The 14,011-nt window shown below is 36.5% G+C and overlaps 1 protein-coding gene across 7 annotated transcripts in view; it reads left to right on the top strand.

The window, feature by feature from the left end:
• Positions 1 to 14,011, top strand: part of NALCN (sodium leak channel, non-selective) — a 238,764-nt gene that overhangs the window by 127,208 nt on the left and 97,545 nt on the right. For all 7 annotated transcript variants that reach the window (XM_038129675.1, XM_038129695.1, XM_038129686.1 and 4 more), the window contains 2 exons: positions 5,697 to 5,864; positions 10,270 to 10,461. In XM_038129675.1, coding sequence (XP_037985603.1) covers positions 5,697 to 5,864; positions 10,270 to 10,461 — 360 coding nt within the window. The remainder of the gene's footprint in view (positions 1 to 5,696; positions 5,865 to 10,269; positions 10,462 to 14,011) is intronic.

Below are 14,011 nucleotides of genomic sequence, written 5' to 3'. Positions count from 1 at the left end.
TATAATATAGAACTTCTTCCTAAATAATCTTTCTTTGATATATATGCTTAACTGCCAGAATGTCCTTATGCATAAACAAAATAGTGTTACAAATACTCTGCCTTCAGCAATCACAAGAGCACACCACAAAAAAAACCATTTATGCAGTCACAAATTTTGCAAAGGAGGAGTCTGTGCTCCTGAACCAGTTTTAAGTGGAGGTACAAGTGACATTCTGACAGGGAGCCTGCTTGACTCATTAGCTGGTCAAGGATTTTACTATAGAGCATGCACTAGAGATCCTAGAACCTTGCCTGGATTGGGCACATTTTTCCTTTATGCTTACTGCACTTTCCCTGGTTTCAATAGTTACACAGTCCTTTGGAGCCAGAGGGGTCACTTTTAGTCTAGAGTGAATGACAGCAGAATATTCCTGCTTGTTTCTCTGCGTTTGGTTGTTGTGTGCTTTTCTGTGTCTAAATATGTTTGATATTCAGACTTACATGCCCAGCTTTAAGCCCTTTAGTCCATAACAGTACAATGTTTTATGAATCTCCTTTTTTAAGAAAGATTAAATTGATACATATTTTTTTATCTTAGTTTTGGAATTTGTATCTGATCTTTTAAAATTTTATGAAGCTGAGTTAACCAGTTCTGGGACAGAATTGAGAGCAAAAAAACCTGCTAGAAACAGCACCAGAGTCCAAGCCTTTAAAAAAGTGCAAATTCTAAAGACAGCAGTGCTGCATCATTCCTCATTGTCTCTCATGATCTGGAAATGGCTGTATTTTGTATGAATATTGAGTCAATGTTGGCGTGGATGACAATTACAAGAATAATTTTGAAATGTATTGTCTTTATTCTATCTCTAGTTCTAACACTATTTGAAAAATAACATGAACATGAAAATTATTATCCTGAAAATAAGACATTGGAATAAAACCAGCAAACGCTGGGTTATCATAAAATGCTCTACAGATCTTAGAGTAGAATTGAGGACAGGGAAACTCATTTTAATCTCCATCATGGTTTAACCCCAGCCAGCAGCTCAGCCCCATGTATCCTCTTGTTCACTCTGCCTTAGTGGGATGGGGCAGAGAATGGTCCTAGTAAAAGTGATACAATTCATGAGTTGAGATAAAAAACAGTTTAATTAAAAAACAGGTAAAGCAAAAGTCATACACACAAGCAAAGCAAAGCAAGAGATTCATTCACCACTTCCCATGGGCAGGGAAACCATCTCCAGGAAAGCCAGACTTCATCAGCTGTAAGAGTAACTTGAGAAGACAAATAGCATCATTTTAAATACGCCCCTCCTTCCTTCTGCTTCCTCTAGCCTTATATGCTGGGCACAGTGCCCTGTGGCATGGGATATCCTTGTGTTCAGTTGGGATGATCTGTCCTGGCTCTTTCCCCTCCCCACTCGTGCATGCCCAGCCTGATCACTGGTGGGGTGAGAGGCAGAAAAAGCTTTGACTTCATGCGAGCACTGCTCAGCAACAGCTGAAACATCCCTGTGTTACCAACACTGTGTCGGGCACAAATCCAAAATAGCACCATGCAAACTATGATGGGGAAAATTAACTCTGACACAGGCAAATCCAGTACAATATCCTTGGCTGGAAACAAATAATTAAGTCAGCATTAAAGCCTGAGGCCATGAACTCTTCATAGCAGGCATTTTTGCTTTGTGCCCAGGATACAGCAAGTAGAGCCTGGATTCTTAACAAAACAACATTAATTCTATTTATATTCAAAAGAGGGAACATTGCATGTCCTATTTCTATTTTGGCTCTGAATATATAGTATAATTATGCTTTTATTAATCAGTGCTAGAAACAATCTCTTCAACATTTATTTCAAGTATAAAGTTTGCAGGGTTTTTTTTCCAGTAGAAATGCTTGCCAGGGTTTATTCAAGGTGAGTCTATAATGTAGACTAGTGTCTGTCCAGTTGTCTAAGCAATGTCCAGTTTGCTTTAACAATACATTTCTCTCTTTCTGCATAGCTTAGATAATTGATTTCTTAGTGGAAAGGTTGTCAGAAAAATCATTGGTTTGCCTTTTCACATTTCCAAATATTTGAGGTAAAGTATTCTGGGATAGAGAAAGGTGGAATTTTTTTATTTGTAAAGCATTTCTTATGTCCATTTATTGTTTTTTCTGGTTTTCTTTTTCTTTTTTTTTTACTCCTGTGATGCTTTTACTAGAGGCACTATAAAAATCAAACTAACAAAACCCTAGCATGTTGTGGAAGGAGGAACAAAGTATCAGAAGAGCAGAAGAATAAAAAAATCCTGAGAGAGAGGAAAAATCTATAAGCTGATGTCATTTCCTATTTGGTTGTTGTGAAACTTGCTCTTTGTAGCACAAAAGGTGTACAAAGGAAATATTTTTAAGAGCCTTGAGGAAGCTGAATACTCAGGCAAAACAGGTTATTCCACAGTGTTTGTTTTCTTGGTGAAGACTAGTTGGAGCAGGATGCACTGCTGTTGCTCTGTCTTTTCCATTAGAGTAGGCTACAGAAAGCTTTCCCTTCAGTGGGAGCTGACTTGAGCAACCAACAGCAGTGAGGATTCACTTTGCTAAAGGAAATGGCCAGATAGACTAGAGCAAGCATATCTGACCTTCTGATACATTTTCCAGAAGTTACCTTGGAAGCTGCTGGCTTTAGGAGAAGACATGTCTAATAAAATATCTCACTTGGTCCATCCTGTGTATCACATGTTGTAGTGGCCTAGAATTGTAGAAATACATTTACTTAAATTCAGTGGGCAATTTTAATTAATTTATTGAGATGCCCCATACTAATATAAGAAACCTGTTTTCATTGTTGGAAAGACAAACTCAAGAAGGCAAAGGCTAAACAAGAAGATAAAAGGAATTAATCTATACCCAGATCCTATGGTTTGTATAATTTTGTATACCCAGTAGTAAATATAAGGTTCCAACAGGCATTTCAACTTGTATCCATCAGTCATGCAGATTAAGCAAAACTAGAATTTTAACAGGTTGACTCAAAATCCCAGTGCAGTATCCTGGAAAGAGTAGAGTTTCAAACACACTTTGTTAATTTTTAATGAGGATGCTGACTTTAAGTGCTCAATACCTAGACAGAATAGTGATGGATATTGGTTTTTATATGGGTCTTCCGTTAAAACATGTTACATACTAGCTGTCTAATTTGAGTTGCATACAATTTCTACAAATACTGTCTGAATACCAGAGCTCAAAACCAGGTGCTCCTTTATAGTTTCTCCTAGATTCCTTTTGTAACCTTGCACTGCTGCCTTTGGGTAGCCTTTGCACTGTCCTGAATGAAGGAAGGATTGAATGCTGTGTCAAATCTGGTAGTGAGGGAAGTGCTAGAGGTCTGTGTCCTTAATCCCACTGATCCTCCTTGGAAGAATTCTTATCTTTCCTGGCAGCTTGATAACCTTTCAAGTAAGACTCAGTAAATGAGTCTGTCACGGTTGGATGCTGACCGATAGTGAGCTCTGCCTCTGCCAAAAAAAAGAGTTGAGTGGCTACTAGCAAAAGATAATGTTGATGAAGGTGGGATTAGTACATAAAGCTTCCAGGTGACCAAAAGGGACATGACTATCAGGGAAATGGCCCATTCCTGCTAGCTCCTCATTGGCCTCCCCAAAGCAGAATTGGCAACATAGTGGAGGGTGACTGCTTGGCAACTGCTTATGTGTTACACCTGCTTTTTCTTTTCTGGCTTCTGAGTTTGCTTTTGCCTTCTCTCTACAGCAATAAAAGGAATTATGCCAGCTTTAAAAAAACCCACGAAACTATAAAATTGTATTGCATTTCACACCTAACAAAAAGTTCTAGTCAGATATTCTGAATCTTCTCCTGTGATTAATTACAAGGAAGGAAAAAAATACAAGCTCTGTCAGCAGGAAGACAGGTGTATAAATGTAATCAGATGTTATGCAAACCATTTGATACATTTTTAAGTGCCAGTGGTTTGAATTCATTTGACAAGTATGTGAAATGCAAATGATCCTGCCCACACATTTTTAGAATAAATTAAAATACACTTAACATCATATTTGTTAGTTTTGTTCTAATAGGAAGCCTATGTGCTCTGAAGTGTGTATGTGTGTATTTAAATGGCATTGTTATTCCACCTGCTCTGAGTTGAATCCCAGCTGCTTTCTAACCACTGTTCCATTTTGCCTAATTCAATGGCCTTCTTCTTTTAGGACTCAGTTAGATGTTGCATTATTAAAAGTGAGCTTTACTTTTAAGATTTTTGCTAAAACATTTTCCTTCTGTCTTAGAGATTTTCATGTAAAGGAGTAGTCTCTTCAAACCTGGCTTGTTGTTCTCCTAGAGCTCTTTGAGATCCCAGAACACAGGCTGTAGTACTGGCAAGATCTATTTGAGGATAAAGGCATAAATGTGTCCCTGCACTGTCTGGCATAAACTTCAGTGTTTAATTTCCATCTCCACTCCTGCTGGTGACAGTCCTGTACACATAAAATACATAAAATTTTATTTAGGTATCTCACAACCTCCCTCTTTCATGTTGATAAATATATTTTTGATGAACTGCAGAGTTTAAATTTTAAATCGCATAAATACTTAAGGCAGCATCCCAGAGATTTTCATTGTTAGGGTCAGGATTAAAATCTTAGTCTCTAACTTTTTTATCCCCTGCCAAATTCAGTAGACCTTATGTCCCACAGTCAGTTAGTCTCTCCATCTTAACAGACTTATAATGCTTGTCTTCAAAGGAGATTTAAGCTATATTTTCTAAGCTATATTTAAGCTTTATTTTATTTGTACTGCACTTTGAAAGTATTCTTTGCAATTAGATATGACCTGGTGTTATTTTAGGCTCTCTTTTAAACCTCAATGTGTGCAAAGGGTCAGAGAGGAACATTTCTGACTCACAGAAAAGCATTTTCATTGCATATCCTGGCCGCTGGAAAGTGTGGAAGTATATACAGTGGTAAAATAAGAAGGCACATGAGGAAGTGTGCCTAGCCAGAAGGATTTTTGATAGTGGGAGAAGTAAAAGAAAATAAATGTTGAAGATGTAACCTTTGCTTTTGTTCAAACTGTACATTATACATTTTACTGTGCAAATATTTCAAGAAGGGTGTCTGGAAGAATCCCAAAGTCATTCTCTACAAGTAGATTTCTTCCCCTGTAACTTTCCATCATGTCCAACTTCTTTAACATCATTATGAAAATTAACTAATTCTGGAATGAATTTTAATTTCCTCTCCTTTTAAAATTTGTTTTAGGTGCTTCAAAACCATTACTTCTTTTCTACCTGTTTTGGTTGTCGTATTACTATGGATGTTTTAGAAAATTGAAGTAGCAATTTTCAAACTTTGGTGTCTTTCTAAGCTCTCTTGAAATTCTTCAGAAATCTCATACATGTTGCTTCATATTTTGAAAAATTAATGTCACCATATTTTCTTTTATATATATATATATTTAAAGTAAAATATCATCTGGATGGATTTATTACTTCATGCTTTCTAAATCATGAAATTTACCTGTCTGTGTTGAGACTAGAAAATTTTATGAAGTGAAATCTATTATTGTTTATTCTGTTTAGAATATGGTTGGTTTTGTTAAATATTATGAAGATTTATTTTTTGCCATACAAAGCCCTGATAGACATCATGACATAGAACCTTCTAATTTAACTCAGTGTTTTGAATGCATCTTTCTTATTTTATATCCATCTAGGTTGCTTTTACAGTTCTGTTTGATTTAGAAGCTCTTCTGAAGATCTGGTGTTTGGGTTTCACAGGATACATCAGCTCATCTCTTCACAAGTTTGAGTTGCTGCTTGTAATTGGAACCACTCTCCATATTTATCCAGACCTCTATCACTCTCAATTTACATATTTTCAGGTATGATCAGCTACTTATACTTTTTACCCTGTATACCAAATTAAAATGTTACCCATCCACATTTCACACAAATTTCAATTTTCTCACAGCATTGACTCATTTTGAGAATAACTTTAAAACAAAAAAATCTCTGGTTTTAACTATGTTCATTGGGTGGATTTACAAAAATAGCATTCTTTTTAACTTTGCTGAGAAGTCCTTTCTGTTGACTCGCATTTCTTATCTGAGCTGCACTGTTCAGTAAGTGCTAGTTTGTTTCTTCATGAGCCTTGACCTATTACACAGCTGTTTACAACATCACATGTGTTCCCATAGTCTCCACCACTACTTTCCTGGATGCTCTCCCTGAGGCCTCAATTCACTTGCTGTCGTTTCTCCAAATCTTCGTCTCTGTGGCAGTCACATGCTAAGCGAAGTTACTGTGGGTCTTCTGAGAAAATTTCTCCAGAATCATCCTAGACTTGTGGTTTTTAGCTCTCCAGCCATTCCTTATCTAGAGGGAGTGTGTTTATTGAGGCTCTTCTTGCATTTTCACTTGGGGGAAGAGCAGGAAAGAGAGACAAAAAAAGACTGATTAATACTGACTTATCATTCTGACTGATTCTTCTTGTCAGCCAGCCCAACCAATTCCCCATTCATCCTCCTTCAAGTGCTTAGGGTTGATCCAGTTTTGGGAGAAAGCACTGGGATTCATTATGAGTTATGTTCCACAGTACTAAATGGGTTTTTAAAGAATATGAATATTAAAGGATTTATATCTGCCCATTATTCAGGAATGGGTTGGCATGGTGAATAAGTAATACTCTGTAGGGGAAAATCATAAATCATCAGACAGTGTTCTGTCAATAAATGTTATGGTGACATATATTGTAAACATGAACACAGGATGGGGGAAGCAGTCTCCCCAAGTGTGGGTTGAAACATAATGGCCTTTTCAGATTTCTGCAAATGTCATCCTGTATTTTTTTTATAAATGGTTCTGCAAACCTCCTCAAGAAAGCTTTCAGGATGAAAAATTCTATTTTGTTTTCACCTGATGTAATTTGAAGACTTTTAAGTCATTAGAGCTTTGATTTTGCTGTCCAAATATGTAGAATGTTGTTACTCTATGCAGCATGATGAATCTAAGGTGCAAGGAAGGATGATGTGTCTGGAGTATGCCATTGCACTCTTGTGTCAAAAGGACAGGGAGCATAGCTGGAAGTTCTCAGTTAAAGCAGTCAGTAACTTAGTTAATAATTGGTTCATATTTATTAGGACATAGTCCACTTATGACTGGTGATTTCATTGTAAGAATTTTAGCATATGGGATTGAAAGTATGATTAAAATGTAGGCAGATGCTGGTAATAAAATAATAAGTCTTTTCTTTTTGATGGATTTAATTAGTTTAGTGAAGCAGTGGTGGTGGTGAATGTTTTTTTTTAATTACACAGTGCTAACTTTTATGACAGAAAATTTCAGGATGTGATTTCTTTTTTCCAAAATATATGAAAGACATACATTTTACAAGCAGAAACACCTGCTACACTGAAAAATTTGGGTTGTATTTTGCAATCCAAGTCCCTTAGGAGGTGAATGATTGGAAGGTTGCGGAATACCTTTGAAGTCAGCATGTAAGGTACACACCATATTCCTCCACAGTTAAGTTCTGGGCAAGCTAGATAACACATTTTCAAATCAACCAAGGTCAAAATGCCTTTCTCACACGAATACGTCTTAATGTTAGGCAGATTTCCAGGCATTTAAGTATTTGTGATGACAGTGTAAATGTGTTCCTTGTCAGCCAACAAAACAGATTACTGAAAACAGAAGTCCTTCTTGACACATTCCAGGATAGCAAGCAAGAATTATTGTTTGGGTTGTCTAGTCCTCCTTGCATACATTTCAGTTTGCATTATTCATTGGTCTATATCATTACCCTTTGCCAATACATCACTCAGACTTTACTACATTGGCTACTGTCCACCCTCCCACCTATCTTCCTTGCCTTCACTGTGCATTCATTCATGCTTTGCAAAGCCCTCTGTGAAAGACTACAGCAAAGGACTGTTACCTAGCTATATCTTTAGGACCTAAAATTAGTGGAGAAATGACAGATTTTGTATATTATTGCAGAGATCTGTAATGAACCAGCATAAAAGGGAGATATTTAAACAGAATTTAACCTATACGGGACTGAAGAGATGGTATTGTATTTGTGCTTGGGGAAAATACCTGCTGAGTCATTTTCTGAATAATTGTCATCCCTTGCAGGAGATGCAGCCATTATTTGTAAGAGAGCTGTGGTTCCTTTTTTATTTTATTAATTTTGATTTGTTTTTAATATATTTTTATATTTAATCTAAACAGTGCATCTTCTACAGCTCCTAAATATAATACAATTTGCAATCCAATTATACAAAATGCATAAATTCATTAGAATGTACTTTTGCTAGATTCAATTTGTTACCTAATGAAAATAAATGAAGAAACCAAATAGTATCAATATTAGTGTGTGGCTTAAAGGTCAATTAAAGTTCCCCAAAGAAAGGGGAAAAAAGTAACGCAGATAATTGAGTTTATCTAAAACACCACTCAGAATACCAGCTAATATGAAATCTTCTCCCCACTGGGGTCTGTGTTGAAACTAGTATTGATGGGAACAGAGCTAACATTTACACCATGAGTAAATCTTTTAAGTAAGGCACCTTGCTTACATTTTAATAGTACTTGGAAATCTCACTCATCTCACTGTCTGCCTTGGTAGTCAGTTTCATGTACTCAGATAAGATGCAATATAGTCATGATACCAATATGAAAGAAAGGACTTTATCTCACCTTGGGCTAATGTGAAAGTTGAGCTGTCTAGTGTAACCTCTGAATCTAGGATCCTTGTTTGCCACTGAAGACAGTGGATGCTTATCCCATCTCACGGATGGGCTCTTATATGTTTGAAATAAGTTGCTCTCTTGAGCTGATTCTCTCTCACTCCCACCCCACTCCCCCCTTTGGTAGTTAAATCTACATAACAGGCATATTCTGCATACCTTACAAATGGGTAGGGAGATGAGCTTCATGTGAAATCCAAAGGTGTACACTATTAGCAAGCTACAGGGCTACAGAGAGTTCATTGTACGAACTTCTTCTGTCATCCTTATTTTCTTTCCAAAAACAGTGTAGTAATTGTATTTGATTTGTACATAAGATTAGACAACAATTGCACTGTAATTCCTACTTTTCAGTATGATTTTTGTGAAAATCCAGGTGATACCTTGAGATAGAGAGCCTTTTTCCTCCTAAGAATTGCAGAATCTTAGTTGCCCATATGCTGCTGTCCATTGTCTTCAGCAGCTACCGTTGCTGCCACTGCCTCTTGTTGATACTGATGTTTGTGTCACTATGTCAACATCAATGGCAGAAATAGGAGAATCAGAGCTGTTAGCAGCAGCTCTTTCAAAGTAGACTCAGCAGTGAATGGGTCAGGAGTTCCACACAAGATCAAAGTTTTGCTGCTAGTACTGAGAGGTGTCAGATATGTCAGCGGAAAACAATGATGTTGTGAGATACTGAGTTTCTCTGATACTGAGAAAGACAACCCAGAATTTCCCATGTTATATCTACTATGAAATAGCAAAATATGTTCATTACCAAATTTACTAGGTTATTGTGATACATAATGCCAAATAATTTTGCTTCAGGTCACTGAAATGGGAAGATGATCTGGGGAAGAAGACTTGGCAGTTCTTTGTGTGAATATGTAAGCTGGTATAACATCATAAAATCAGAGAAATCTAAGTTGGAAGTGGCCTTTCAAAGCCATCTCATTGAGCCTGTTGCTCAAAGCAAAGTTTTCATCAAAGGCTGTTCAAGACCTTGTTCATTTAGTATAAGAATGAAATTTTAACAAATGATGATAATCAGACTGGAGCCATTTACCTAGCACTTCAGTAGATTCTCAGTTGCTAAATCTAGACTTATGCACTTTGACTCTTGCCTAGAGGCATTCTTATGTTTGGTAACACACTATAAGCCTTCTTTGGTCTCTAATTTCACATTACATTCATATGTAATATCTGCAGTGTGTTTTGTCTATGTCTTTGTTTCCGTTGTTACCCCAAAACCAGCTTCACCCAATTGCATGTCTGTAATGACTCTTTATGATCAGTGAGTTGACTACAGCCTTGGAGACCTTGGTCCTCTCATGCCTGTACAATCATCCCATGCCAGTATGCCTTAATGCTGCTTATGTTCCTGGTTTTGTGGTTTTAACCTGACACACAACTTGTCATCTCTTACAAGTGGTGGCAAATTGATATTTATTGGTCTACAAGGCTTCAGGTCCCTTTTTGGCCATGAATGTCTGATATTTTGAAAGTTTTTGATAAATGTGATAATCAAATATTGCATTTTTCTCTTTCTTTTCAGGTTCTAAGAGTAGTTCGGCTTATAAAGATTTCTCCTGCTTTGGAGGATTTTGTGTATAAGATCTTTGGACCAGGAAAAAAACTTGGAAGTTTGGTAGTATTTACTGCTAGCCTTTTGATCGTAATGTCAGCAATCAGTTTACAGATGTTTTGCTTTGTGGAAGAACTGGATAGATTTACAACCTTTCCAAGGGCAAGTATAAAAAGCACTGATTACTCATTGCTTGTCACTATTTTCTTATTGTGGATATTTTCTTACCATTGATGGCAGACTTGGTAGTGTTTGGTAAATGATTGGACTCAGTGGTCTTAAAGGTCCTTTCCGTCCAAATGATTCTGTGATTTTGTGATTTTGTTGGGGTTTAACCTGGGCAGTAGAGCTAAACATTACACAGCCACTTGTTCAATCCTCCCCTTGCAGTGGGATAGAAGAGAGAATTGGGGGGGGGGGGGGGGGGAGGTAAAATTTGTGGGCTGAGATAAAGAAATTTTAGTAGGACAGAAATGGAGAGGGAGACAATAGTGATAAAAGAATTAGAATATACAAAATCAGTGGCTCACAATGCCATTGCTCAGTATATGTTGGCTGATGCTCAGACAGCTTCCAGTCTGCAGCTCATAACTAGTTTTCCCCTAGTTTATATGGTGACCATGATGCCATATGGGATGGTATATCCCCTTGGTCATTTGGGGTCACCTGTCCTGCCCCTCACAACCTCTTGTGCACCCTCAGCTTGTTCACTGGTGGGGTGAGAGGCAGGAAAGGCCCTGAGACTGTAAACATCAGCACCAACTAAAACATCAGGGTATTATCAACATCATTCTCATCTTAAATCCAAAATATAGCACTGTGCCAGCTACTAGGAAGAAAATTAGTTCTATCCCAGCCCAAACCTGGACAGATTCTATCATATTTCTTATTATATTAGCAGTCTTCCTTTCCTTCTGAGAAACATGAAGCAGTTTATCTCCATATGTATAGGTTTTAACAAATTGAATTTTTTAGTGTAATAGTCTTCCTGTAGTCCTTCTGTAGTGAAAACCCTCTTTCCTTGTGATTGGTATTCTATTTCTGCTGTCAAGGGAACACAGAGAAATTTTACCCATGCACTGTGATGATGACACAGCACAGCTTAACAGTACTCTGTCATGTTACAGGAAGAGAATTGATGTCCACAGGCATGAATATAGCCCAAAAATTTATATAAAATAGGTATACACATGATTTATATCTTCCTATTATGAAAGTGGTCATTCTTGATTTGTACAGGAATGCTTGTTTTACACAGGATTATAAAACCTGTCTGCATTGACAAAATAAGTGTTTGCCTTTTGAGTATAAATAATGGATATTTATGGGCATTACATTAATTCAGAACAGAACATTGAAAATCAGTGGAAATTGGAGCTAATGTATTTGTTGAAGCATGCTGTTCTGAATGAAAATAGTGCAATTTCTTTAATAGTGGATTAGACTGAGTGTACATGGGTTGATTCCAGTGACAATTTATTTGTTTCTGTCATTCCAGTTTGGTTATCCAATGTATCTATTTTAGTGAAAGTGCATTGGTTGGAACAATTAAATAACAATGAATAAGGCAGCCTCAAGGGTCATGTATTTAGCGAACAAAATGGCTAAATAACAATTTGTAATTATCAAGCTGAATTTGATCTATGGGGAAGCTGGCCATCCAATGTGGAATAAAAAATGCCTACCCACAGGGAATAATGCAACCCCATGCTTTCTATTTTGGAAAACATGCTTAGAAAAGCAGCCACTAGAATTAGATAGTCAGTATCATTCATTAAATGCTGAAGAAAAAAAAATAAATAAAACTTAAGCTTTCCTAATTAAATCAGGTCTCTAAATTAGGTGATATTACCACCATATTCTATTCTCAATTCCCATGTACAACTTCTGAAAAAAAAAAACCTGCAGGCTTCAAATCACCATGGAATTTTGTTTTAGAATTATTTTATTATTTATGCAAAATGTCAGTAAAGTCCTAAAAGAATAATTGTAGTATGATCAAAATAAGACAGGATTGCAATCACCTTCACATTTTAAATAGATAAATTGATATAAGTACCTGAGAAAGATCCACTTGCAATGAAAAATGTGAATTTACATAAACACATTAGTAAAATTTTGAATTATTTTGAGCAGTTATTACTGCTGCCATTTAAGCTTCAATAAGGGCTTCTAGCATGTTGAATTTGAACAGGTGTATGTAAATATTAAATACATGTTTTAAGAGTGAGAAAATATTTTTGCTAACAAATTATGCAGTGTTTTTACAAACAGGACATGTCTTTACTGATCTTCTATTTTATTATTTAAGTACTGGGAAAAGAGAAGAGCTGTTAACAATAGAAGAGTGTTATAGCACTACTGAATTTAAATGTTTTCAATATTTTTTGTATGATAGCCAGAAGCATGAGTCCCTCATTATTTTTTTTAATGTATTCATATTCACCTTGTTATATTTGTTTCAGAAGCATAAAATTTACAGTGTGTGGTTTCTTTTTGTAGTTTTATAGTGAAGTATCTCTTATTAGGTTAAAAGTCAGTGAAAATTTCATGCTCAAAATTGTGATTGATGGTGTGAAATGCTGGCATCCCTCTGAAGAAGTGTGTCTTCCTAGCAAAGTCTGGGAGTTCTCTGATTTTCTTCTGTGAAGAAAGATCACTGAATCAGTTTGCAATAAGACAATTCTAATTATTTTTAAAACATGGCTGAAGACATGCTATATAACATATGAGATGATGTTAAGTCTGCAATACCAGAATTTGCTAAGATAAATTATTAGGAGCTTACCCTCAAAGAAGAGCAAACCTTAAATATCCAGGATTGTTGCTGTGAGTTTTTTCTGTTAAAAATACAGGGAGGGCAAGCATGATAACAAAAATAGTGACACTGAAGGCTAAATTTTGAGTTTCTACATTAAATTGCTTTCTACATTGAAACAGACAAAACCTAAAATCATTTTGAAACTAAGTGCTTTATAAGAAGGCACGGTATGGGTTTTGGAACAAATAGACCTCCTCCTTTTGCTAATGCCTCTAAATTGCATGTTTTCCCATGGTTTCCTGATGAAAATCAATAGGCACAAGCTCACTGTTGCCATAGCTACTAATTTCACCCTTCTTTTGGCCATTACAACTTGCCAAATGGACTGGCTTTCTCTCTAATACTAAGTACAAAAATATAGATGTTGGCTTTACTGTTTTTAACCATCTGCTGTCTCTTATTTTTGCATGTCTTCTTGGGCTGCACATATTGAGCCATGAGGAAGGACAGGGTGTCTGGGCCCCCTGAAGAATGTAGAGGTGTAAGGTGGCTGCTAAGAAAATTCACTGTATGGAGCACAAAACACATTGTTAGTGTCTCTGGCGTCCATGGCCTGGTTTCTTTTAAAGTTTGCAGCCGTGTGCTGACTGCTCTGTCTCAATTTACTAAGTTGGGAATGCTGCCCTTCTTTTAAATGGGTCAACACAAGATGAAGGCCAGGCCCACCTAAACCCAACAACAATTCCCCAGTTTTCACAAAAGCAAGTGCCTGCTCCTAGCCTTGACCTTGGAAAAAGTTCCTTATGTGAGATATTAGTTCAATCTAAGCAATACCCATTAAAAAAAAAAAAAAAGATGAACAATGCAGTCTTAATTCTCTGATTCAGTTAAAATCTCAGTACTACTGTCATATTTTTAAAGGATGGCTACTCTTCTTTCAGGGCATTACTG

Source organism: Motacilla alba, chromosome 1, assembly GCF_015832195.1.
Source record: "Motacilla alba alba isolate MOTALB_02 chromosome 1, Motacilla_alba_V1.0_pri, whole genome shotgun sequence".
NCBI classification, from domain to species: domain Eukaryota; kingdom Metazoa; phylum Chordata; class Aves; order Passeriformes; family Motacillidae; genus Motacilla; species Motacilla alba.
This window is presented reverse-complemented; position numbering and strand designations above follow the sequence as displayed.